This window comes from Lepisma saccharinum, chromosome 3, assembly GCF_977018435.1.
Source record: "Lepisma saccharinum chromosome 3, izLepSacc3.1, whole genome shotgun sequence".
Lineage (NCBI taxonomy): Eukaryota > Metazoa > Arthropoda > Insecta > Zygentoma > Lepismatidae > Lepisma > Lepisma saccharinum.
Genome location: NC_139231.1, coordinates 100,281,841 through 100,309,605, shown reverse-complemented (window position 1 = coordinate 100,309,605; position 27,765 = coordinate 100,281,841). Strand labels below are relative to the sequence as shown.

General features: G+C 41.8%; 2 protein-coding genes and 1 pseudogene across 4 annotated transcripts in view; 1 reads left to right on the top strand and 2 right to left on the bottom strand.

Moving 5' to 3' along the window:
• Positions 1-1,227, bottom strand: part of LOC145985250 (proton channel OtopLc-like) — a 185,430-nt gene extending 184,203 nt beyond the window's left edge. For 2 of the 3 annotated variants that reach the window (XM_083119026.1, XM_083119027.1), the window contains exon 1: positions 903-1,227. In XM_083119026.1, the coding sequence (XP_082975152.1) occupies positions 903-1,153 (251 nt within the window). In that variant the 5' untranslated portion in view covers positions 1,154-1,227. The remainder of the gene's footprint in view (positions 1-902) is intronic. The other variant, XM_083119028.1, reaches the window with a different exon arrangement.
• Positions 1,228-2,356: 1,129 nt separating this feature from the next.
• Positions 2,357-15,773, top strand: LOC145985914 (uncharacterized). The gene is made up of 2 exons (XM_083120050.1): positions 2,357-2,492; positions 13,655-15,773. The coding sequence occupies exons 1-2, from the start codon at positions 2,441-2,443 to the stop codon at positions 15,670-15,672; spliced, it is 2,070 nt and encodes a 689-aa protein (XP_082976176.1). The 5' UTR covers positions 2,357-2,440; the 3' UTR covers positions 15,673-15,773.
• Positions 15,774-24,001: 8,228 nt separating this feature from the next.
• On the bottom strand, positions 24,002-24,940 carry LOC145985913 (lysozyme C, milk isozyme pseudogene; annotated as a pseudogene).
• Between the last annotated feature and the right edge of the window lie 2,825 nt (positions 24,941-27,765).

The following is a 27,765-nucleotide window of genomic DNA, read 5'->3' as shown; positions in this document are numbered from 1 at the left end:
TTTTTGGCTAACCGCGAAGATCGGGATGAAATTGATGAAAGAACAAACACAGATGGACTACAACACAAACCCTACAGTGGCTTGTACTGGCTGCGAGTCCAGACGCCATAACCTCGTTAGCCTGCAAGAGTGTAGTACAGAGTGTACTACATAGTACGTGGAAGAGAATTTGACTTTTTGGTGTCTTCACACAGGGTCGACCCTTACACCCTTGTATACACTTTGTATTTATATGTTTGGGGAGGGGATTGCTTATATAGACAAGGGGTCTCGTGTTCGGACGCATAAAGTTGATCTAAAAGAAAAACTATCAATCAATGTTTACATTCATACGCGTGCGCTGTACAATTATGCGTGGGTGCAAGCACACACACACACACATCCGAATACCCGTACAATCTGGTATCGCCTGGTAAACAAACAATCACAATTTCGATTCTCGTTGAAAGCACGAGTTGTTCAAATTGGGTACGAAACTCTGGGACCAATTTGAGAATACTTATTGCACACATACTAAACTTTTACGTTTAACTAAGTAACATATGTATGTTGATATGAGAATGATGTTGCTCGTAGAATGTAAACAAAGAGAATGCATGTGTTCTTAATGGTTATAAATGTAGGTTCTTTATTCAATGGGATTCGAACACGGAGTCTCTCTCTCTCTCTTTGTAGCTGTGGGTGGATCTGAAGCGTGCTGTGTACGCCAGCTGAAACCACGAAAAGTAGGCGTTGTCCCGGTCATTACTTGGCATTTCAACCCGATCGGGGTAAAGGAAAATTCCAGGGTTGAAAACACGGAACGGGTTATTGGGAAGAACACAAGGAAATCGCTACCAGCTGCACCATGCACGAGTCACGTGCCCAGCGAGGAGGTCACGTGACGCTTGTTGTTTCCCTACCTGTTCCTCTCCTTCCTCGGCGTCTCCACATCCTCACTCTCGCTCTCCTCTTCCGAGTGGTGCGTGGAGCTTGCACCCACGGTGGTGCCGCTGGGCCCTGCGTCCTCCCCCGTTCCGACGGCCACCTCCTCGATGTCCGAGTCTATCCCTTGGTCGAAGTCCATGTAGAAGGAGTCCCTGGAATCACTCGAGCCCCTTCGAAGCTTCAGGCTCAGGTCGGCAGAGCTGTTGTCTCCATCGGACTCCGCCATTCCACGCCAATACCACCATCAAGATCAAACACTGGCCTCCCTTGCCTCGGTTTTCTTCCGCTTTGCTTTACGCGGACGGGAGAGGAACGTCACGTGGGACGCCGACCGCCAACGACATCTGTTGAGCGGAGCCGGAACTAGTTCGCGTGCTGGCTGCGACAGGCTGTCAATGTTTGCATCCTAAAGAGGCTGTGCCGAAAACAGTGCTTCTCGCTATCCTCAACTGGCGCTCATGTGTTGTATTCAAAGACATATTTAGGGGAGGGGGACCAGGGGATCCGGAATCCCCGAGAGACCTACTAAGTACAAAAATTAAATAATGAAAATATTCTTGTTATTTGTTCGTCAACTGGATATAACATTTTCTGATATTCAATAAAAATTCAATTCTTTATCTATTTGGCATTAATTTCCTTGCCATGGCACTGGCAGTTCTTGCCGACCTTAACTATGTTATATCACTATCGTTACCGTTGTTAACTATTCAAATAGTAACAATATAATATTAATTTGAATAGTATAATTAATAGGGCTGAGCCGATACCACTTCGAAATCGAACCGATGCCGATACTCTCACCGATACCCACCAATACCGATACCGATACTTGATATTGCAATAATTAAAATGTGTTCAAAATATTGAATTATATTAGTGTTTAAGTATTCTACTTTAATTATATGCTTCAATTTACCGATATTTTTGCTTTAAAATATTCCAGAATTGCATGAAAATATTAAATTACATCTTATTTTATCAAAAAAAAGTAATTTTTCATACAAAACTAGTGTAAAATTAAAAGAAACTTCAAATTTTGCATAATTTCCTCCGCGAAAGTGTCGCGCGGTATTTTGGATGAGTTGTGAAAGACCAAAATGCCGGAAAAACATCGGCTGGTATCGGTAAATACCGTAAATCTAACCCGTATTTTCCGATTCCGATGTATCGGCTCAGCCCTATTAAATACCCATTTCATTGCAAAAAAAAATTACTCTTTGGTCCATAAATTTGGCTGCTCGTGTCAACAGTTTTTCCCCATATTACTTACTCATGGGGCAGCTAAATAACACTTTCCCTAAACCAAGGATTTTTTTTTTTGCGGTATTTGTGGAAAATACTCCCACGTCATCTTCCGGAGGTAACAATGCACGAAAGCAGCAGAAAAAAAATAAGCGTCCGTATCGTGGAAACGTGCACTGTTGGGTTGTGCTCCATTGCACCTGGAAAAGTTCGGAACTGGAAACTTTCTGTTGTCTTGCAATTTTGAAATCTTCTGTGAAGCGAAGTCATGGCAAATCCGCATAACCGGAATCGGTCCAAGGAGGCCTGTAGCTGCCAACGTAAGATTCAGATTCCAATATAATTATATGTAGTACACGCACCGGGCTCCGAATTGAGATCATTTTACGTATTATTTCTTAGAATGGTTTGAATCACCTTCCACAATTTAATTTTGGGATTACGGCCAAGTGGATTTATTATGTACGTGTCCTATGAGCTGCGGTGGTGCGGTTGGTAGACTGTCTGACTGATGGAGAGGCTCCTGGGGTTCATCCAGCCTCTTATAAATAAGGGTAAAGGCGGACGGAGGGTGGTGATGATCACATCATCTCACCAAGTGGTCGAAATTGTGAATGTGTGGGGCCTCTACCTTCACATTCCATCATATACCTTCATGGCATGTTGTAATGTGCAATAGGTAGCTTTACCTATATTTCAAATATTGTAGAAGCAATTTATTTAACTTAAGAAGAAAAGTTCTCATTAGCATGTACACTATATTGCCAATAATGACCGGACACTCCGTGAACACGCCATGAACCTCTAGAATGAATCATGAAGGACAGTGAGTGCGCTGTACACGTGAGTATCGTCCATTTTATTTTCAGCATGACAGCGCGTCCATCCATAAAGCAAGGGCCTATTGGTTTGACGACATGGGAGTGAATGAACTCGACTGGCCACCTCAGAGCCCTGATCTCAACGCCATTGAACATCTGTGGGATGAGTTAGAGCGCCGGTTGCGATCCAGGCAAAACCGCTCAAACACCACCACCGAGCTGTTCGCCATTTTGCAGGAGAAATGAAAGTGACTAGTTGCCGACATTTACCGCAACCTGGTGAAAAGTCCTAGGCTAGAGGTTGTGATTGGCGGACCTATCCAGTACTGACACCAGACCAGGTCCAGATAAGCACATTCCTACGGACGTCCGGTCATTATTGGCAATATCCTATACCTAGGTGTGTGTGTGTGTGTGTGTGTGTGTGTGTATATGTATGTGTGTATGTATGTATGTATGTATTTACAATATACCAGAAAATGTTTTAGAACATAGATTATGAATTTTTGAAACGTTTACGTGGTACTGCGATACAGACTGGCTAGTCAAAGAGACACCAATTGACAACTGAAGTGAATTTTGGAGACTCTTGGAACGCTGTAGAATGTATACATCGTGGATGTGTGGCAAGAGTTGCAATATCATAATATTGTAAACCGACATCTCCAATTTTCAGCTCTTTCAGAAGTCAACAGCTTATGCAGTTCTAAATGTAATCATGGAATTATACTTGTACCTGATCCCCACATACTCATAAAAATAGTATTGTGCGCCTCCTCGCTCTCTCCACCAAAAACTCACTCCCACGGCTGGTGCACAACCAACATAGTTCACCTTAGAGACAGATAACTGAGATTGGCTTCTACACTCATGTACACTCGAAATCGAATGAAACGCCCCCCATTACGGTTATGCAACCCGGAATTTTATATCATCTAGTTTCGCCAGGAAGAGCAGCTCGCGAGAAGCGTAGTGTTTCCAACTCATGAATCTAGCCAGAGATTCAAGCGACCGGGTGGAGATCTTGCTTTCCTCTTGATTTGATTTCAACGGACAACAAGTTTATTTTGAGAATGTCTCTGGTAATAATAACAAGTGTTATTAACATTTATGCTTGAGTTTTTTATTATTCTTTTACCACTTCCGAACGAATATGTGAAGATTTTTTTTTATTTTGCAATAACGCTTTCGGCATTTTTCCTTCACAGTTATTCTTTTTGTTTTTAAATTTTTGGCGACATCTGATTTGGAAAAAGTTCCACGAAGTTTGTTTTAAGTGTAAATGCATCTGGACAAACAGTGTAGAGTGGGATTCGAACAACAAATATGAGCTTCCGTCGCGAATCGAACCAGCGCTCCATTGATTATGTTTTCTTTCCACGTTTATTAAAATTTGCTTCCTTCAGCCTACTTCAGATTGTCATATACAGTGATGGACAAAAGTAATCATACAGTGGAACTGAAAGGAAGAAAGGACGAATTGCAGTAGCTAGGAATACAATAAGGAAGTCAAAACTGTTAATACTTTACCATGTATGCACCAAACGATATATTGACAACAAAAATAAATAACAGATGCTGCTTGTAGAAAAGTAAAATACAAAACATTCTCAATACCCGTTTCTTTGGCTGGACAAAAGTATTCATACACCAACATAAAAGTTCACTTTGAAGAAAAGAAAGAAACAAATACCATGTCGTCATAATTTAGTATGCATTCCTCTGTTATGGAGAATAGCTGTCAAGTCTCTTTTGCATAGAATGAACAAGAGGTGTGGTTATTTCAGATGTAATATTGTGCCACTCATGCAAAATGACCTCTTTGAGTCTATTCTTGCTTGTTATGTCATGTTTTCGGAGTCTGGTTTCCAAATGGCTCCAAAGATGTTCAATCGGGTTAAGGTTGGGGGACTGAGGTGGAGTTTTGAGTGTGTGGGGAGTATTATATAACAACCAAAGGCGGACAATCTCTGCTGTATGTTTAGGGTCGTTGTCCTGCTGGAAGTAAAAATCATTCCCAAGACCCAAATGATCGATACTCTGCTGCAAATTGTTCTTCAGAATATCCAAATAGACAAATCTATCCATAGTTCCCTCAATAAAGACGAGTTCTCCAACACCTGAGGCTGACATACAGCCCCAGACTATAACGCCACCACCTCCATGTTTAACTGTGGCCAAGAGATTTCGAGACTCAAGCTCAGTATTGGGCTTTCTCCACACCAAAATTCTTTCATCACTATGGATAATATTAAATATACTCTCGTCCGTAAACAACACTTTATCCCAGAAGTCCAAACTTTTACTCACATACTCCTTTGCAAATGTTAATCTGGCCTTCTTGTTCTTCTTACTGATGTATGGCTTTCTTCTAGGTACCCTAGCTCTGTACCCTGCTCTGTTGAAAAGCCTTCTAATATTTCATGAGGACACTTGTTTTCCCAGGTGTTCGTGAACATGTGCCGACACTGCTGACGATGTTAATTTTTTTTTTTCTTGATCATTCTCAGCAGTCCTTGTTTCTCTCTCGAAGTAAGTTTCTGAGGACGCCCAACCCTTTCCCTATTTATCAGCACTTTTGTGTCTCTATATCGTTTGATGACACTTTGCACAGTCGCATGACTTCTCCCAACTATGTCTGCGATTTCAGAATATGATTTCTTATTGTGGTATAATGATATCATAATTCTCCTCTCTTCGATCGTGGTTTCCTTCCCTTTGCGGCCCATTTGACTTCCTGCAGCACGCCAACACCAAACCAACCACTTCCTTACACAGGTGCAACTGCAGTAAACAAATATCTGGCACTGAATGATGGAAACGGTTGTTTCACGAACTTTTTTTGGGGTTTATAACCTGGCGTATGAATACTTATGACCATCCAGAAAGCAGTTTATCTAAGGATTACCCAAATTTCTCATGACAATTTCAATTGTATGCACACAATTGCTTTGCGTTTCTATTCTTGCCATTCCAATGGAGCATATGTGCTACAGACTTGACTTGCCTTTACGGTCTTCTTTGTATAATAACATGTTTCATTCAGACAATGTCCTTGTATGAATACTTATGTCCATGACTGTATTTCAATTCGTATTCCCGTTGTTTTTTTTTTCATTTGCATTGTTCGAGCCGTGATAACTTTCTCTCTTAATCTAGTTATTCGAATAGTTTCATACTTTTTTCTCGATTTTCCATTCGCACTCATTACAGATTTCGGTATCGCGCTTTTCCATATTTTCAGTAATTTAATTCTCTTGTGTATAATTCCTTTGACTATTTTTAATTTGCCCTTAGTCCGAATCAAGATAATATGTTAGGAAATGTTTCCCGTGTAAATCTTATTGTATGGTGGTGTAAAATTGATGCCAGCTTTTTCTTGCGATAAGGGTTTTGAAAGTGCAACGGTCTCATTTATTAACCATGGTTGGAAGGGGGGAGGCGGAGGGGTGCCAGAAACTTTCCAGACGGAATATGCCTGAAACGAATCAGCAGGTGGGGTGCTGAGAAGGCTAGGCTATCTGCGAGCGAGGGGGAGGGGGTGACGAGCAACACTGCCACAGCGAGTCGCTGTAAATGATTTCATCGTCTGTGCTGCTTGAAACCGGTTCTTGGTGGTCCTATACTTTTCCGATACATTTCTGCCAGCCTTTTTAGCGAAGCGAGGTCATATGTTCCAGATTCGAACTCTGGTCAGGCATGAATGTATCACTGAATTTGTCCCGTCACAATTTTATAAATTGATAATTCATCCGTATTATCGCGATTAACTCAAGAGGCAGAAGAGTGATATAAAATAACCGAAATAGAAATTGACGCATTTGTGCCTGGTGCTAGTGTAACGACGAAATTAACTCTTTATAAATGATGAAATAGGTAGCCCTTGCGCTCAAATACACTTATACCTTGGCAAAAAAAAACAACAAAAAAACCCTACTACTCTTACTACATTTGGAATACAGCCAAGAGCGATGTAAAGTAATGCAATTACATTGTGAATGTTTCACATCCTGTAGTCTTTCATAGTCTTTCTTTTTCTCGTAGCGGGGGAGGGGGTTCGTTCATTACAAATATCTAGGAATGGATTTAGCAGCAATCCGTGATATACTTAAATATCATAACATGCTGCGTAGCCAGGGTTCTTGGGTCCTAGCCTCTGATAATTATGAGTTTTTCTTTTTCGTTGTTTCTTCAATCTTCATAAATTTCCGTGAAGCATCATTCATCCTCTGTCGCCATTGGCTATACGTGAAAGTTGACATAAAATGAGCAAATTTCGAAAAGAAAACACAAGGATCTACTTTTCTCATAGCTCGCCAAACATGCACATTTCCGTATTTTATGCTTTCAGGGCTATCATTATTCTTGGCCGGCAATGGAATTGAAGCAACTCTCACAACTAACGTAAACTACATGTCACTCAGGCATGACAATTCTCGCGGGAAAAGTGGATTAGCACATGGTAGCGTAATAACTATCTTCTGGCCTGCTAGATTTAAATCCGTACTTTTTATTCCAGTTGAGTGATTGACTCACAATTTCGCCATTGAAGGTTTGGGTTGTATTTGGGTTATACGTATTGTGTTTTTGGTGCACTATGAAAAAGCAATCCCAAAGGTTCGCACTGAACAGAAAATTGTGTGCTTTCCCTCTCTCTCTCTTCCAACTCCGTCCCTATCTCTCACCCCACGTCCCCACTATTTTGTTAGAAACATATTTTCTGAAGAATATCCACATTGAAAATAATATTCCCCAATTGTTTTCATAGGGCATTTCTATTGCTCCGAACGAATTATCTCCGTAAGAGGACTAGGGCCTCCCCGATGGCGCAATCGTAGATTCGTCACCTTTTAATCAAGGGGTCCCGGGTTCGATACCCGATGGAGGAACATAGTGGTTCGGAACCCACTATAAACTGTAGGTCCAGTCCCAATTAACCTTTCTGTGCACAAAGTGGACTTAAAAAACAACAATTCAATTCAATCATCTTATCAATATTTTTAAATCTGCATGCACCTGCTTAATTTAATAGATTAGACATTTATATTCATTGCAGGCAGAAATGTGCGAGAAAACCATGCATTCTTTTTCAGGGAATGCATGAGTCAATAATAATGTATATTTTACGGTATATACTCTTTTATATTGCATTGATTCAATAGTATCCTTATTTCCTAAAGCAAACATGAGTTTCTTTGCACACACTACGCAGGCCCTGCTTGACGTAAATCTCAGATGCAGTAACTTCACGGTTGCCTTTTGCCACCATGCTTTGGCTTTAATTCGAGCCCGGGTGGGTGCTTCGTTCGAGATCCTGCAGCACTTTTACTCGTATCTATGCCTTGAGCATGTCACTTGCAACGGAACCAATAAAATGAAACTTTCTGCACCGGAATGGGCGTGAAACTCTATATGCACCAATGATAAGGTGTTTTGAAGAGGCATGTGCCACGTGCAGCATGTCCCTTCGGTCCGAATTTTCCTTTACGATATCATTTCATCATGCCTTACACTTCGGAATTTACAAGAGAGAAGATAGTCCGCATGTTCTTGTGCGGCGGATCTGCTGCACAACATATTGCTACGACCCTTGGTGTGGACGATTCATGCGTCAGGCGTTGCATTCGGTGTTACGAGGAAGAAGGGGACCAAGGAATGAAGTCACGACCCAACAAAGGCCGCCGAGGAAGACAACCAGGGAAGAAGATGCAGGCATCATTGAGATGAGCGAGGGCAACCCCTTCACGGCTTCAACGAAGATTCGCCAAGATTTGAAACTGGAGTGCCATGCTGCAACAGTTCGGCACCGTCGAGCGGCAAAGAAAGAAGCAATGATGTATTTCCATCACGAAGCACGGATCAGTTTTGCTTTACAATATTTACCAGCTCCTCAAGAATTTTGGCAGATCGTAATTTTGAGCGACGAGAATGTATTTTCGTCTGACGAAAATGGTCAGGTTTATGTTTGGAGGCGCGACAACACTCGCTAAGACCCCGAGAACATTTCTACCCATGCTAGGAGTGGCAGGATATTCGTGGCGGTGTGGGGATGGATCAGTTCGTCTGGAGTAGATGGATTGGTGGAAGTGTCCTCGAGAATGAATTTGCAGGAATACGTCGCAGTGCTGGAAAACCACATGCTTCCCAGCGTGCGAGAGAGACACCTTGAAGATGAGATTCCGCACGTGACTTTCGATCAAGACAACAGCAGCGTCCATACATCGAAAGCGACCACCATCTGGTTTAATCAGCACTAGTGTTGCCCACGAGACGAGACTTTGGCCTGTCTCGTCTCGTGGAAAGGCTGTGAAATGCTGTCTCGGGACACATGATCAATCTCGTCTCGTCTCGAATTTTTAAAAGCCTGTCCCGTCTCGTCCCGTGGGCAACACTAATCAGCACCCAGGAATATCAAGAGTAGATTGGCCAGCGAAATCTCCCAATATAAAACATTTGGGCGTTGATGGTGAGAGAGTGGGAACCTAGACAGCTTGGAACAATGGAAGCTCTACTGGCTCACGTGTTTGATGTTTGGGAGAGTTTAAGTAGACCAAACATCTGCTCGGGCAATCCTTGCTTCGTCGACTAGATGCAGTGCTTGATTCCAACGGTGGGTGGACACAGTATTGACCATGATACCCCGCACGGTTTAACCAATGTTCTTTGCTACATCCCAGAACAAAACTAATTACACACATCTTCATATGCAACTTATCTTTCCAATTCTTTCTTATTGATACCTTTGTGGTCATGGTTACTTTTTCACACACCTGCACCATTATATTATATTCTATAACATTAATATTCACATTATTGACAGATTTGATTCACATGAAATTCAAATGCGCAGCACACATGCACCCATTCCTAACACTTAACTATTAGTTACATTACACCTCTCACGTTGTCACAGTTCTAAATCAGTGGTGCCCAGGGGGAGGGGCATTATGGCGCAGACTGTGATGGAAGTTTGACTGAGTAAACAGGGCACAAGTTCAATTACGTCATCAATTAGCCATTGCTGTTATACAAATAGTAATTTGTAGATTGTCAGGGGAATTGTTACGGGTAATAAGTAATATTTTTTAGGGGGGGCTATATCCAACTCTTACATATTAGGCCTTAGATTGATAGGGAAATTATGGTGGGCGATTAATGAAGTTAGTGGTATTTTCAGGTAGCGGGATTGATAATTATTTTGGGGGGCAGGGAATCCCAACTCTTGTGTATTACTATTACGTCTTAGATTGCTTTTCTGGAGGGAGCAATATCAACTGGATGTCTAAAATTGGCATGGAAATTTTGTTGGGAAGATTGAGTATGAAATTTGAGGTGGAGGGGAGGGAAATGAAGTTTTGATAAAGTGTTATGTCTTAGATTACGAAGGGATTTCTGAAGATTAAGAAATTGACAAAGGTCCGGGCGGGACTCGAACCCGGAACATTCGGTGTCTGGATCGTTAGTCCACCACTAACCGCGCTTGGCCTCAGAGCCGGTTCTCTTTGGTGGCCAAGCGCGTTAAATGGTCCACTTCCGATGCCACGAAATTTCCGGGTTCGAGCCACGGCTTCAGTATTGCTATCATGGTATCAATTTAATCTAATCGTCACTCATCCTCATTAGCCGAAAGTGGCAGAAGAGCGACTTAACATAACAAAGATACAAAAATAACTTTAACACTCTAGTAATTTCTGATCAATAGATGCGTATTAGCTTTGATTGTTGACTAATGATAAGCTTACGATTATTATTGTTAATATGAATTGCCATCCATCAACAGAAGGACGATCAACCGATCATTTAATTCCTGTCGTTTTTCTGGTATTTGTTGTCCCTTCGGATCAGCTTCGAAAGCTAAGGAAATTATTAGATGTTTATCTGAAGTTAGTGACAATGGTTCTTTAAATTCCCGTCGCTCTTTCAGCCGGCGCGGGAACCACCTTTATGGCAGTGATCCTCTGTAGCCGCGTTTACCTACGAAGGAACTCGTGGCCAAACAACGAATTAGGCCTACCGCTTGGGCAAGAAGCGGCAACGTTACAAAGCCCTTCTCCCCGAAGCAGCCAGCAGGGAAACAGGATTTTGTCAAAATAACCCTTCTGCTCTGTGAATGAACACCGGTTCAAACAGCGTTTCGACTTAATTGGACATTATCCATTGTTTTTCTTTTTGATTGACTATATATTCTATCTATATATTTCGAGACATTTGAAGAGATCACCTCTTCTCTCATCTTCATGCGAACATTTTTTTCTATGTCTGTAGTGTGATTGGAACTATGACAGTCCGTGATTTTTTCCAAATCCGGTCCGCTAAGCAACCAATCTTAGATGCCCATTCCAAATCGACAGCTATAGAGCAAAATATGTTTGAAGTTAAGAGTCTTATTGAATGAAACATAGCTCGACTCACCCTCACATTTGATTTTTTTTAGATAACTTGCGTGCACTTCGTATAGAAGGCACCACGAGACTGAAAATTCACACTATTTGGCATGGCAAATAGACCTTATTCCAGCTTCGCTGAAAGTTCGATGTATATAATAGTTGTCAGTCATTAAGTTCAACGGCCTCTGCGCGTGTGTTGTGAAGGGTTGCCGTGTTCCAATTTTGTTTTAATTCCATTTCATGCTCAAAAAGACTACCCGAAGTGGGACCTACCGTTGAAAGTTGGATCCGAACCACTAGGCAGTTGTGTCTCCACCAGGAATCGAACCTGGAACTCCGTGATTATAGGGTGTTAACGAGCTCATGGCTTTACAGTTTCGTGAATTCAAGGAAGCCAAGGTGAGAAAAATGTGAAGAAATATCTTCTACACGGAACTAACTATGTGTGTGTGTGTATGTAAAACTTTCTAGCACATCCATTTTCCTACCTTCATTTCATCGTCATTACGTTGAATTTTGCACCAGTGATTTTTCACTACGTTCTAGGTCACGTCACTTTGAGTCTTAAAATATTGTATGTAATTCAGTTTTAGTATAGTTTGTAGCCTCTCACCCAAGAATTTTTAAGGTGGGAGAAGGGAGGTGGCTTAGACCAAATTCTGGCGTTTATATTTCAATTCACTTCCTCAACAAATTATTTCTTGATTGACTAGATTTTAAGCGGAGCGTCATTCATTTGTTTGTGAGTGTTCTTTTTGCAGAAGCAACAGCAGCTCGCTCGCACCCACAGTGCCCCGCCCACTTGACGAGACGCGTTGTCTGTGCAGTGCAGGACAGTGACAGTGTTGCCTCTCTATTCGATCTTTGTATTCTCTTTTGCCTGCCACTACGCACACATTTCACACAATTCTCCCCATACAACAAATGGAAAGCAATCAGGCAACTGTTAAATGGCTCTTTTCTAGATTTTGTATTAACACTTTCCACTGTCAAGATATGTTAACTTGGTTCTGTTTCGTATTCCCACAATTTGGCTTCGTGCAGTAGGTGTTCATATTGCAAAAAAGGAAGGAAAAAAAAAACGTAGGCAGGTATTTTAACATTTTAATTTTCATCCGTTTCATGATTGTATGAAAGAATATGGTGGAAAAATACACTACTTAAGACAATATCACTAATAATAATTGGCCGCCGCTGTGCCCGAGCGTGGTAAGCCGTCGGCTTTTGATCTCGCTGCCGAAATTCCCAGGTTGGAGTCCCGGCCTGGGTATGATTGTTTATGAGTGTTCCTTCATGCATTTTATCATACACTAATCCTCATCGTTGCGATTAGCCAAAAGTAAAGTAAAAAAAAAGAAAGATAATAATAGTAATAATAATAATATGAATCTAGCCCCCGTGGTTTCTTTATGACTGTCCTCTTATCAATTTCATCGAGTCATCATTCATCCTCATTGTTGCGATTAGCCAATAAATGGTAGAGAAGCTGCGAAAAATAAGATGTAAAATAATAACAGAATTTTCTCCGCAGAAGGAAAAATAAATGCTCCAGAACACATGCAATACAGGAAAAGAGTGTCCTGTAATGTGAGTCTGTAAACCAAATGTAACTCACGAATGAAGAAGTTTACGTGAAGGTTTCGTCTTCTACGAAGCAATACAGGCTTGGATGGCGCAGTGGTAACGTCGTCGCCTTGTAATCAAGGGGTCCCGGTGGAGGCACAAAGGGGTTCGGATCCCACTTTAAACTGTAGGTCCAGTCCCGATTAGTCATACTGTGTATTGTGGACTTAAAGCACCAAATCAACAACCAACCAACCAATACAGGGTTGGAAACACTACAGTTATAGGTTTGGAAACGCTGCTCTTCTCGGGAACTACTCTACCAGGCGAAACTAGACGATATAAAATTCCGGGTTGCATAACCGTAAGGCAGGGCGTTTCATTCGAATTTGTGTGTACACGTCGTTGCGTCAGATGCTTTAGCTGAAAGAAACCTAAGCTCTAGCTCACAGATTGGACATAAGTATGCGCACAGAACATCTATACGTGGCAATAGAAATATAAGTATACAATGATTCAAGATTTCAATACCCAAGCAACACGACAGCCATGCGAAAAGGAATAGAAGAGACAAAAATAAGAACTGCAACCAAGGCATGGAGATAAGGCCACAGCACGAACTAGAAGGCAGGGCAGCAAAGTTGTCGAAACTTCGAAATAACTTAACCCGCCATGATAAGTCTTGATCTTGATACGTTGTTTTATTTACAGGTTATTGTTACCCGATGTACTACCCCAGCATGATGGCACAGCATCCTTGCTGCATGTCCGTATGCTGTGGGTCTCCGATGAACCAGTTCTTTCCTTACGGTGGCATGCCAATAGCACCACCGCGTGCCCAGCCGCGCCATGATGGCACAAAGCGCCGCTTGCGCCGACAATCGCGGGTTCTCCGCTACCCGCTCAGTCGGCAGGTGGTACAGAGGAAGCAGGAGAACGCGTCCGACCAGTCCACCTGCACGGACGACACTGTTAGCTCCAGCTACAAACCGAAGCAGAGGAAGTCGAAGAGACCGATCTCCCGCCACTCAGAACCTCCATTTGGAATTCCACCATATCCTCAGCAACCAGTATGCTGTTTCTCGCATTGTTGCCAGCCTTACGGCCAATATTCGAATCCCCCGCAGGCATGTTGCTCCCCGTGGGCGTCGCAAATGTACATCGGCAGGTTCGATCCCGTCGACGACGGTAACGAGTCTTCTGAATCGTCCACGTGCGTCGACGACATCATCCCGCCGTCCGTCGAGGAGCTCATCCGGAATTCTATGGGGCTCTCGCCCATCCCTGACCCCCTGCAGGAGACGGTGGAGGAGAACTCAAAGGACAAGGTTGCCCTGGTACAAGAAGAGGATGAGACGGTGCTGTCTGACGCCTCCTTGACTCCCTCCAAGAGCAGTACGATTCCGATCCGAGAGTCCAGCTCTGCACCTGAGCTGACGTCTGCGTCACAGTTGGATCCTGAGGCCGACGCAACAACACGTGTCGCTGAAACAAGCATGGACGAAGAGAACTCGTGCAATGACAAAGAGTGCCAGGATAAAGACACAGCAGGCGATCTCGGTCGTGAGACGCCTGAAGACATCCCAGCACCGACCTCACTCCCTAGCAGACAAGAAACGAACTCAAGCGAGAAGGGAACTGTTGCCGACATCACGAAAGAGGCCGGTCGCGTGTCATCAAGCTATTTGACAGACGAGGAAAAGAAGTTCAGCTTACCCTTCACTGCAGAAGACATCGAGGTCATAACGAAAAACATTATGTGCGAAAGCAGCACCAGCAGTTTTGGAGAGGACATTATAACCTCAAGGACATGTTTGTCTTCATTAGGGTTGCAGAAAGGCAGAACACTATCTGGATCCAAAGAATCGTGGAAAGGCGCCAGCGAGTCGGTGAGGAGTAGGTCCAGCATGGGAAAAGCCAGAAGCAATTTCCACAGCAGACTCCTTATTCAGAAGCTAGTGCGAGAGATACTAGGCGTAATGCCTAGGCAGCTGCCCAAAGTCACCGAAACAGCAGCTCAGACGGACGGTGTCGACAAGGAGGAAAGTTCATACGAGGAAACCGACGAGACCTCCTCCACGGCTACCACGGTAGCGAGCGAATCGTCCCAGAGTGGCGGAACGGAGTGCATTGAAGAGGCAGCGCAGGTCCCCGTCGGCGAAGAAACAAAGTCCGTCGTATCTGAAGACAAAACTGGTGGCGTGAAACATACCTCGGAAGACAGCGGGATAGAATCTAATCCAGACAAGCGCCTCGCTGCAGCGAAAGTGGCTGCTGAAGGTCAAAGCTCGCGTTCGAGCATATCGTCCGCGGGTAGAAGCAGCGAGCACACGTGGTACGACACGAGCGAACAATCCATCGGGCCAAAAGGCTTGAGGAAACTGCCATCGCACCAGTTCACCCATTCTGGATCCCAGGTAAAGGTCGCTAAGCAGGAAAGCAAAATCAACATCAAAACTCCAAGTGCTAAAAGTTTGGCTCCCGTTCAGATCATGAAACCGGAAGCAGAGGTGGTGGTGTCTGTAGGTATAAAGGAAATTCCGCACGTGAAGAAAGGAAGGTTCGGTTTCAGTTCGAAGGTGTCCGACCGATTGAGTTCCAAATCGACTCCCGTGGGAAGGTGCAAGCATCCTTTCTACGTATACCCGAAAGCAGGCACTAAGACATCGGCAAAGATTCACAATATACTGAGCGATTCCATCTGCAAAGGTGCAGATCCGAGAAAGTAGCAGGTCCCGATGTCACATATTCGGCGTCAAACATTAAACTATAGATATTTGTTCATTCCCATGTTTATAGTTAAACTAATAAAGTAGTCTCTTATCTTTTATTTTTGGTGTTACTCTTTGCATTTCAGTTTTTCGATCTGTAAACTACTTTCTTCTTAAATTGGAACACTCTCGTTCCTTGTCCCGTCCCTCTCGTCTAAAAGAAGTTGTTCTTACTCGACTGCGTATTGGACACAGCCGTCTAACCAATGGTCACTTGCTGCAAGGGCTGGGCCTGTTGAATGTGCCGATCTTGCTTCCCTCCGGCAGACTTTTAATCTTCCCAGCTATTTGTCATCCCTGTTGGGCGATGACAACAGTGTTTTATCAAGTGTTTTTAGCTTCTTGCGAAGAGTTGGTCTCTTCCACGTCTGTGAGGAAGCTCTTAGTACTTTTTAATGTGTTGTGTTTGTCTTGTGCAAGTCTCTTTACAACCTTCCACTTTTAATTTTTCCCAAATACTTTTTATACCCCTTGCTTTAAATTTCTCAGTAAGAATTTAATATAAGTGCAAGAGGGCCTAAAGTGCCGACGCACCCAAAAAGTTTTATCCAATCAATCGACCAATAATTTACTTTACATGAAACGCAGGGTTTCGATCTTTCCACGCAAAGGATAGCTACAAACCGGAAATATGCTGAGCTGTTCATACATTTCCTGCACTCAATTAACTATGCAAATAGAAGTACCAAAGTTCTGGCAACCATTTCTCAAAAAATGGTAGGTAATAGAAAATCTAGTGCAAAGTTGATCAAGTATTATCTGCATAACAAAATAACTCTACTGAATTTAGAATACTTTCAACAACAAAGTGACATTCAGAATTCTCAATCATAAGAAATAACGTCCATTCCAAACAAAAGGGTATCACAATATGTCAACGTAATCAATTTCATCCATGTAATTTTTCTAATCAAAGTAACAACCTTGGTGAATTTAATAAATTTGTCCTGGCTCCTCTTTTTAAACGAAATGTACATAACTCCTACAACTTTACTTGTATTTAACAATGACTTTCATTTCACAGTTTCATTGCGACAAAGGCGTAATCCTGACATTACTAAGAAATTAAAATATAAAGGGCACCATCTAACGACTACTAAACCAAAATTACTCTACACCATCAGAAGAATGTATTTATACTCGACCCGGACGTGGAACATCTCTCCCTGGTTGGATAAAACAGATTATGAACTAGAGGCAGGCAGTCAGATGGGTTACGGTCCTCGCCGATGGCGTAGTGGTAACGTCGTCGCCTTGTAATCAAGAGTTCCGGGTTCGATATCCGGTTGAGCCATATAGTGGTTTGGATTCCACTTTAAACCGTAGGCCCGGACTCAATTAGCCTATCTGTGCATAAAAGTGAACTTAAAAGAAAAACTCAACTGGGTTACGGAAAGCACAGACTCTGCAGATACCTTTGCGGAAGATGACGAGTGGAGCCATCTACAAGTATTTATCAATAGAACAAGGCATTCAATGACCTAAAATTGTTAAATACCAAATAAAAAATAAAACTTTAAGCTAAAAGTAATAAGAAAATGACCGGATAGTTTTTAAAAATTAACAATTTTTTTTAATTATTACCCTATTATTAGTTCCTAACAGGCAATGAGGTAATTTTAGAGAGCAACTTATTGGATGACAGTGCAAAGTGTTAATTTTGCTGTAACTTGTTCGAGAAGAAGGTAATACCCACAGGACACTCCCTGCATAAGAAATACTCTAATTTATTGCAGAACTGGTAAATATATGCAATGTAAAATATAATTATATTTTGTATTGTTACTGAGAGCACAAATTGCAGTGGCTGTTCACGATAAATCTGAATTAAATTGAACCATAAACACTTGATGGAGATTGTAAAATAAAAATGATTGTCTACTGGCCTGGATCTTGGTGATGCAGCCTATTTTCAGTTAATTTTAAAGTCTATTTAATGCACAAATAGGCTAATCGAAGACTGGATATACTATTTAAAGTGGGGTCCGAAGCACTACGTGGCTTCGAAGAATATCGAACCCTTGACCACTTGATTACAAGGCGACGACGTTGTCATCGGGGAGGCCTTCACAGCCTATTCGGACTACTGGTGACATTATAGCAACAAAACAATACCCGGTCCTTTTGACTGAGCAGAACGCGAAATTCATATTTCAAAAAACGAAGTTATTATCGTCACCTTTCACTAAGGTACTTCTCTTCCGTTGCTCCCAATTTGCATCGAGAGTGGCATTGAACTTGTGAAGCAGTCCTCGATCTCCTTGACCGCACCAGGAAGCAACTCATGTTTTCCTTTTTTGTTTCTTCTTTTCGACTCCATAATTTACTGGTCTCTGAAACAGCCTCATTTGCATTCGAGACACGCAATCACACGCTTACACTAAACTGTGATGCTACTACTAGCATAAAGGCGCCGATTTGGGAGGGGGACATGTTACTCCCCCCTCCATCCCCATACTCTTCAAATTGACGTCTGCGCCACTGTTTTTATTTATTTATTTATTTCATCCTTCTCTTCCAAGTATTTGCGTCAAGAGTCTTGCAATTTCTGAAATTCATTCGCCCTTGGTGGACATAATTGACTCCATAACGGGAGGTAATTTTCTACCCCCATCCCCTTCACCTCCTTTAATTTGAAAACTGGTCGGCGCCGGCCTCAATAGCGGAGTGGTTAGCACACCGCGCTACGACGCCAGGTGTCCCGGGTTCGAATTTCGGTCTGGGCATTGGTGTTCTCTGGGAGTGTCCGTTCAGCAATTTCATCATATCATCAGTCACTCTCGTCGTAACTATTAGCAAGAAGTGATAAAAATGCGACGTCAAATAAAATCAATCAATGAAAAACTGGTTCACGTTATTTTAAGCAAAATTGTTAAAAGACTCCGGCGCCACCTTGAGCGGGTGGATCAAATTACATTATAGTAAGGCTACTTTCAGTCCAAGACATACCTACTATACTGGTGGGTAACCTACAAGCAATACGTCCACTTTACCATTTTTAAAAGTTTTCTTTGGTGTTCTCTCCTTTATTACACAAATACGAGAAAGAAATGAGAATTATTTCTTAATTAAAACAGCAATAAATAAATAAATATAAAAGTGTAACGGCAATCACACATCTCAGTCTGAAATTGGCAAATCTTGGTAAATTTTATGTTAGTTTGTAAAGGTACTTTATTCATACAAAGCATAGTTTGTTCTTGCTGTGTAAATAGTGATTTTGTTTAGCTTATTTGCATTACGTGAATAACCTACTTATCAACTGTCTACAAATGTTGGTATCCCAGATCCTTAGTAACGGAGGTCACGAAACTTTCAAGACAGCACAGTATACAAGGTATTTTGAAAACCAATCAGTTGTTGAGCATTAGCGTGTTCTTTATCTTTTGTAACTTTTTCTTTTAAAAAAATAAGAATTTATTAAAGTCAGAAACAAGTGGAAAGATGTAGCAGTCTTTAACTGTAACTTTCCTTTTGTGCAACAGATTTTCTAAAAGTTAATATAAGAATATTTTTCTAAACGTTATGTGATGGTAACTTCCATAGCTAGATGTGTTAACTAAGTAAAAATTACAAGCATTCTCCACTTGTGACGGGTTTCTTGCTAGTCACGATATCATCGACGTTACACACTCTGCCCCCCCCAACAATGTTCCTTCTTTTTATAAAAATCAGTAACTTAAAAAAAAAAATGTGAAGTCCATCACGGATTCTGTAAATTTCGAACAAAGAAAGTGGCTGAACTATGTAGTTCGATCCCAGCTATCCAGTCTTTTCAGTCCATATTGTGATTGGATAATGAAGTCGTGAAAGTGACTATGGTTACCTAGGTTGTGTCCTAATTTTCGACCAGTCCTATATGCGAACAGTGTCTAAATCGTCCTAATTGCGAACACATAAAAGTTAGGAAATACTTCCATCTAACTTCGAACACATGTAAGTGAAAAAACTGTTTTTCAAAACTGATAAGGGTAGTGACCCAGAGAGACAGCTGATTTGACTAACAACAATAGCTAACCTGATTGGCATATTATGGTCTTCTGCTTTGTAAATCCCTCCGTAGTAAATTCACTCTTTCAGTTTTTCGAACTTTTATTCGTGTTTTAATTTATGGAAAACCCCTCAGTGCCAAAAGAGATGTGGACCTGCTTCAACAGGATTTATAGTGCAGTGGAGAGATTGAACCACAAAATCAACAGTGAGCTAGGTACACCACATCCAAGAGATTAATGCCTTATACAAAGCTTAAAGGTTGAAGCAGAAAGGTCTAATGACATGATTCTTAGGATGGAAATAAATCTGAAAGGTATAAAACGGAAGATTTTTTTTCTTTTTACGAAAAAGTGGCGAGAAGCACTAACAGAAATGAGGGGATTGATGGTGTATATATAATTTTTTAAGTACAGTGTCATATGTTTTGAAATTTGAATTTAATAATTATATTATTAAATGACGAAGCTCTTTTCAGTTAAGAAGTGTGCAGTATGTAGTCGTATATAGAAAATAGGCCACACTCTTATTATTAAATTATTTATATTTCGGCAACTACTTTAATCATGTAAAATTTTCTATGTTCAAACAAGGAGCTGACCAGTCTCAAAGTCCCTTAAAAATCGTTAAATAGACACAGGAAGTGAGAGAGAAAGTTGTAGGTCTAAAGGTAGAAATTGTGTTCGCAATTAGGACACTGCCCTTCGAGGTTAATCCTGTTTAGGCAGCAAGAGTTCGCAATTAGGACTGTTCGCAATTAGGACGACACCGTTACCTAATCATATAAAAGAACATACATACCTGAATAATCACGACACGAACGTAGGATCCCCGATTCCGCAGGGTGCTGAGGTAATCGGTAGATGTGGAGGAGGAATTTAGGAAAAAGCAAGAAAATGCATCCAGCTAAGAATTTGAATCTCACAATGTTTAGTGTATGTAAACTATTAACCGTATTACATATTAACACGTTTGGATGAGTGAAAATAAAATACAGACTCGAGGGACTTAGGAATGTTATTCGTTTTCCCACCCACCATAAAACATTCGAGTAGTAGGAACCAATAGGAACGTTTCAAACGTCTGGTCATTTTACAAAGTTAACAGGAACTTATATTTATTGCAAATGTTGAAACTGGTTAATTGTGATAACTATATAGAACTTTAAGAATTATCCTTCTCAGTTTTCGAAAGGATGTAGTGCCTGGATAAGTGGCTCGAAATCATTAAAATAATTTTAGACGCAATAATTGTATTATCCACCTGTACTTTGGCTCTCAGGGGACATCGAGAAGATGCAACGAAAGTTAATATAGGTATATTTACAACGTACAAAGTAATTTTGAGAATTTTCTCCGCATCATAGACTTGTTAGTAAGGTATGATCCATTTCTTAAAATTCATGTTCAGAATGAGAAAAGCAAGATATACTTACGTGTAAATGAACTTATCACCCTGGCTTCGAAACAGGTGTTTAGTGTCATAATAGATGACGTTATAAAGGCACCATTATTTCCCTTTATTTTGGATACAACCAAACATATTACTAATGTTGACCAAATGTCAGTCCTAATAAGATGCGTTAATATTAAACCAGTTGTATTAACCTTTCGTAGCAGTTTTTACACTGATTCAAATTACATGTATGTATTTTCATATTTGTATATACCTAATATAAATGTAGGCTTGAATAAATATTTTATAAAGGAAAGCTTTATTTTATTTGAGATGGGGTGCACAACAGAAAGTTGCCGGGGGGGGGGGGGGTAGAGCGTGTTAGTTACGCTACTGTAGGTATGCATGCCTATATGCATGATAATTTATTTTTCTTTTCACACTCACTATAAGGTGTAAAGGGTGAGCCTTTCTAAAGGTACCTAAATGTTTACCACACTTCCATGCAGTACACTCCGGAATGTATTCTTGCAGACTAGCAAGGCTCTGGTATCGGGACTCACAGCCAATACAATCCTCTGTGTGTTTCGTTTTGTGTGCAGTCCATTTGTGTCCGTGAATGTCAATTCATCTATTTCATATTATCACCATTCATCTTCGAGATTAGCCCAAAGTGGCAGAACATGATCAAATCAATCAATCACATTCACTATGCTGACAAAAATGTTCAATGCCAGCTGACCACCCACCACCTAGACAGCATAGGCGTGCGCAGATCCTCTGTTTAGGAGGCGCAAAAGCCTTGAAAGTTCAGTTGGAAAAGAAAAACCTCATTTTATCTCACTGTTTTAGTTTGCATTGATGGGTTTGCGTGTGTGTATATATTATTTAAATGCATTACATAATCAATTCATGTGCCCCATAACAAACCAACAGAAAAAAATTATATAAATTGTCTCTAAAATGTGGGCGCTCCTTTTTCTCCAAACCAAACTGTTATAGCAGCAACTGTCTGAAGCACTTAGTTATTCTTACTCCTCACTCTGGTAATTTACAATGCATTACAGAAAACAATGATACTGCGAGCGAAGCGAGCAAGAAAATTTTTCGATCCAAATTTTTGCAAGTTGAAAACAGTATTGATTTAATAGGAGACAAAAAATTTCATTGGACTCCATGGCATTCTCTTTTACAATTTTTCTCAATCAGATTATTCAGCGTCCAGGGACAACTACCGACGCTCCCTATCTACGGCTTTGAACTTGACAAGACTGTAAGTAAAAAGCAGATAATGCGAGCGAAGCGAGAAAGAAAATTTTACGAAATGTATTTTTATTTGTTTAAAATTTGAAGTCGAGGGGACAATAGCCCCTCTGTGCCGCTCTGCAGGTGCTCCTCGCCGTCTGGAAGAAATAATGCAAAAAATACGTGAAAACTAATTCCATCTTGAGTATCATCTTGTCCTACTACTCGTATTTTGCTAGTCTTGCTTTCTTTTACTTCAATGTTTGCCCCCTAGAATTGATTTCAGTCCAAGGTTGGGAAAATGCAATGTATTCCTACCCCCTTGTGGTTGCTCCATTGCACCCCCTTCCCCCGTAGTTGCTTTTAACTTTTATCGGCTTGAAAATATTGCATTTTCTTTAAGAGTATAATATTGTTTATAACAACGATAAGATTCCTCTACACTAAATTTCTAGGTGAAAGTATAATAATATAGGAGAATGGGACGTCTGGAAGGCGGGCAAGGATGGCCACACCTCCCCCTTCGGAAACGAAAGTCAGCCTAAAATTATTTCACACGTATAATTTGATTTCAGTCATAGTAATTTACATTAATTAATATGTAGTGGGGACGCAGGAATGTGATAATTTAAAACTCAAGCGGTGTTTTTTAAGGGGGCAACACTATTATCGGGGTAAGATGCACCATGGAAAAATATATTGCTTGTTCCTTCGTGAAAAAAAAAATCTGCGCACGCCTATGCTAGACCAGAGGTGTTCACCCTCCGGAGGGCTACCCTCGTGAGGGTAGACCTCACCCTCACCCTCCGGAAGACTTGTGAGGGTGAGGGCTGTGGAGGGCGAGGGCGACTGCGATCTCGGAGGGAGAGGGCGGTGGAGGGCGAGGGCGATTGCGATCTCGGAGGGTGAGGGCGGTGGAGGGCGACTGCGACGTAGGAGGGTGAGGGTGAGGGAAGGTTGATTCAAAATGAACACCTCTGAGCTAGACAGGGGCAGAGTGCGCTACTCCTGGATACTGTTCGACACTGCTCAGGACCATCAACGAGTGACAAGTCAAAAGCACTCAGTACTTTCAGTTACTCAGGTGGCTAGTTGGTGTTATTCACATGGGCGTCCGGAAGGGGGGGCAAGGGGGGGCCGTGGCCCCCCCCTGGAAAATGAAAGTAAGAAAAAAAAATTGTATTTCACACATATAATTTCATTTTAGCCACAATAATATATGTTAATTATTGCATGAACACCATAAATTCAATTTTAAGCAATGTCTTTTAGGGAACAACACTATTTTTGGTGAAAATTTGCCTTCATTTGCCCCCCCCTGGAAAAAAATACCTTCCTTGCCCCTCCCTGGAAAAAATCCTGCGGACGTCCATGGTTATTCATAATTTCTGGTTTTCAATGGATAGTGGATCGGATCCCATTTTAAATTGTAGCTCGTCCCGATTATCGTTCCTGCACATAAAGTGGACTTAAAAATAAAATAAACTGCATCAAAACACTGCGATATTATATATACCTCCAGCATGTAAGGATGATTGCTCCCAGCAATTTGGAATTTTCTCTAGGGTTGCGGCAAACACTTTTTCACGTTAGCAATTACTTACTATTCCTAAAGTAGTGCAGCTCATTAAAAATATATATGTTTCGTATTCCTGGAGGAATGTATTCTTAATGATCTTGAATATATCTACAATATTAGGTGAAAATCAGAAATTATTAAATTACGTTAGTGAACTAAATATCTTTCTTGGAGAACTGTATGGGCATTAAATAGATCTTGTACGCTTCGGAACGATATAGTTTAAGTTTTTCAGGGATACAAGAAGCGATGACAAAGACACCAAACTGTATTTGGAAAATCCGAAGCCACAACTGCACATTCACTGCATCACAATCACTTTCACTTTTTATATTTACCGTCATTCTCACAACACATCATTATCGTCAGCACTGTCAGTCTGTCCAAGTGTTGTCGATTCACCATCGCAGCCTTTGGTATACTCCGACGTGTCGCCACTGCAGTGAGGGAAGTACACGGCCCATGCCGTGTAACCATTCCCGCTCAAACGTTCATGCTCCCTATATATCCGGCGTACGCACTTGACGTCATCGGTGATGTCATCGTCCTCCAGTTCGCTGCAGTCGATCCCGCACGCGTATCCAGACCCTGGAGGCGAACACCAGAACTTGTCGCTGATCTGGAAGAGTCCGTGGTCACTGCTTCCGTCCCCGCTCATGCTACCGACCGCGGAGGTGTTGTAGTTAGATTCGTGCCACGCGATGCACACCCAGGTCGATATATGCTCTTCCGGGAAGCGGTGGACATCTCGCAGTTCGCGACCAAGCTCGCAACGCTCGTACACCTTGCAGCGACACGCCGCGACCAGGAACAGAACTAACGTAGGGCGCAGCATGTCTTTCCGAGAGGGTGAGTATCGCTCAAAAGTACCGACTGCAGATTTTTATACAGGCGGTTAGAAAGTCAGTGACCTAGAAGAAAACCCGATCACATCGGCCCAGAAACACTGACCTAACAACTGAAGCAACCCCGCAGAGTGACTCGGAAGTTGCAAAGGAGACTTGTCAAACAGGCACGTGACCAGGATGAAATGGAATTGCTGTCTGCAATCAAGGTTCTCCTCCTCCTCCTTCTGATGGATAATGGCAGCCCAAGGACATATGCAAGTTCTTGATTTATGCACACTCAACAAACTAATGTTGACACAAGGGACTCGTCGTGATTAAACCAATGTTTCTTGACTCCTCTCTTTCGCTTCAGTTAGATGGACTATGTGGATGAACAGGTTTTTGCACTCGTGATGACAAACGTGACAATCGAATGGATGGGCTGGGCTCATGCTGAAAGTGTTGAAAGAAAGTTGGAATTTCAACATCGAAACAGATCCATCTGCGAGTTTGGCAACAGCGAGGAATTTCAATCAAATATAATAATGTTTCGGTTACCAAACGAGAGGATTAAGAAACGTGTGCAATTGCGGAAAGCATAGATGATACAAATACATTTAAAAGCCTTGCAAAGTACTCTGTGTTTCAATAATACTTGTAATGAAATATCCACTTACGTCAAATTAAAAATATTTTCACCTTACACACTTTCAGAACAGTTGAGGTTAGGGGCTGTAAGTCTATATCATATTCAAAAGAATTCGGCAACATAGCGGAAAAGTAACAAATTAGATTTCCCTTATAACTTAGCCGTCCCGCACCTTGGCCGTGCGGTCTAGAGGGCTCCAACTACGGGACGCGCGCAGGTTCAAGTCTCCTGGGGGAGAAGCGTAACAACTTTTCTCCTGAGATTTCGGCCTGTGTATGGGACAGGTGGCCACGCACCATCGTGAGGAAATTGGGAAGCTATAAGATCGACCACAAGGAAAAAAACCTTGGGACGAAAAGTCCCCGCGCAGCTTTCCCTTCTTCCCTCCACCTCGGGCCATAAGGAAGCATGGTCCACTCTCCCCCTCCCCTACTCGAGGGAGTACGGTACACAGGAGTCGCGGGTTTGCGCAGGTTGTTTTCCTCGTGGTTCCACTATACGAATGAGTAACCCGGTCATGAAAACCTACAATAACGGCTGGGGGTTCGTCGTGCTGACCACACGTCACCCGTATCTGGTTGGATGATTATCCACCTCGGGTGAGTGAGTGCGTATGATCAGGTGGGAGTGAGGCCGCCAGTCGGTAGGTGGGCCCAGACCCTCAATGGGCTGTTGCGCCAAGGGTGGGATTCTTCCTTCGGAGGTACATGACGAGACACATTGTCCCACCCCTCCCTGCTAACTTGGAACTTACGACCACTTATAAACTGAAGTCATTACACAAGTCAATTGGGAGATGCAGGAGAAAGTATGGGTTAAATTTAACTATCGCCTTGAGGTATGCAGCACACATCCTTTGTAATAAATTCTCTGATATGTAATCTTTCATTTTGATACCCACATTCGGGCCTCTCCGGTAACGTAGTGGTATCGTCGCTACCTTGTAATCAAATCCCTTGGTACTTGAATATCAAATTTTATGTGCTTTTACGTATATTATTTTGTATTTTAGTATCAATCTGCATCCCTCACGATAACAATAAACGTTTTTTCAACTTTTCTATAATACATTTTAAATTGTTTGTTCTCGTATACGGCATTTGCACTTTAAAAGTTGGAGTCATTGTTTTCAAGTCTCTCAAATTTACGATGTAAATACTGTAGAACGAACTTACGGTGAACCATCAGTACATTTTACGGTATCATCACAATAAAGTTCGCTGCGGGACGGCGTAGGTTCGAATCCGGCTCTGGTCGGAACTTATTCGGCCTACATATAGGGCCGGTGGCAACCCACCATTGTGAGGAAATTGGGAAGCTCCGAGTGAGTGAGCGTAACCCGGTCGAGAAGACCTACAACAACGGCTGGGGATCCGTCGGGCTGATCACCCGTCACCCCAATACTGGTCTAAGACCTCCACGCTATAACAGGTGACGGAGGAACAGTGTGGGAGGGAGACCAGCAGTCGGTAGGTAAGTCAAGGCCCTCCAAGTTGCTGTAGCGCTGTGGGTTATGTTATGTTATCACAATAAAGTTACGGTAATTTTTATCGTTGTAAGTTCCATTCAATTTTTATAGTTATGTTCTTGTCCCAGTTGTTTTAATTTTAAGGTCAATTTATGCACAGATAGGTTACTCGGGACTGAACCACAATCTGCGTCTACTCAATACCAAACCCGGGACTCCTTGATTGATTTGATTTATTTTACTTCACTTTTCTGCCACTTTTGGCTAATCGCGAAGATCGCGAAGATGTGAATGAGTGATGGATGATATGATTGAATTTACGAAGTAACACTAACAAACACCCATGCCCAGGTCGAGATTCGAACCCGGGACCCCTGGCGTCGTAGGGGACTGTGCCAACCACTCCACCACGGAGGCCGGCTCCTTCATTACAAGGGAATCATTCACACCATTTTGGAAGCTCATGGTGGAATAAATGGAAACGCAGAGAAGGGAAGGGAAATATAGAGTAGAGAAAACGGAGAAAGAAAAGGCAGACGGAGAGAAAGAGAAAGAGATAGAAAAAGAGATAGAAAAAGAGAAAGAGATAGAAAAAGAGAAAGAGGTCGAAAAAAGAAAGAGGTAAAAAAGAAAGGTAGAAAAAGAGAAAGGTAGAAAAAAGAAAGGTAAAAAAATAAAGGTAGAAAAAGAGAAAGAGATAGGAAAAGAAAGGTAAAATAAGAAAGGTAGCGAAAGAGGTAAAAAAGAAATGTAGAAAAAGAGAAAGAGGTAGAAAAAAGAAAGGTAAAAAAGAAAGGTAGAAAAAGAGAAAGAGATAGAAAAAGAAAGAGGTAAAAAGAAAGGTAGAAAAACAGAAAGAGGTAGAAAAAAGAAAGAGGTAAAAAGAAAGGTAGAATAA

Bases quoted from the DNA above. Each gene is read 5' to 3' on its own strand.
- LOC145985914 (XM_083120050.1), top strand. From the start codon at position 2,441: ATGGCAAATCCGCATAACCGGAATCGGTCCAAGGAGGCCTGTAGCTGC. The intron at 2,493-13,654 runs GTAAGATTCAGA...TTTTATTTACAG, and splicing joins GGAGGCCTGTAGCTGCCAAC to GTTATTGTTACCCGATGTAC.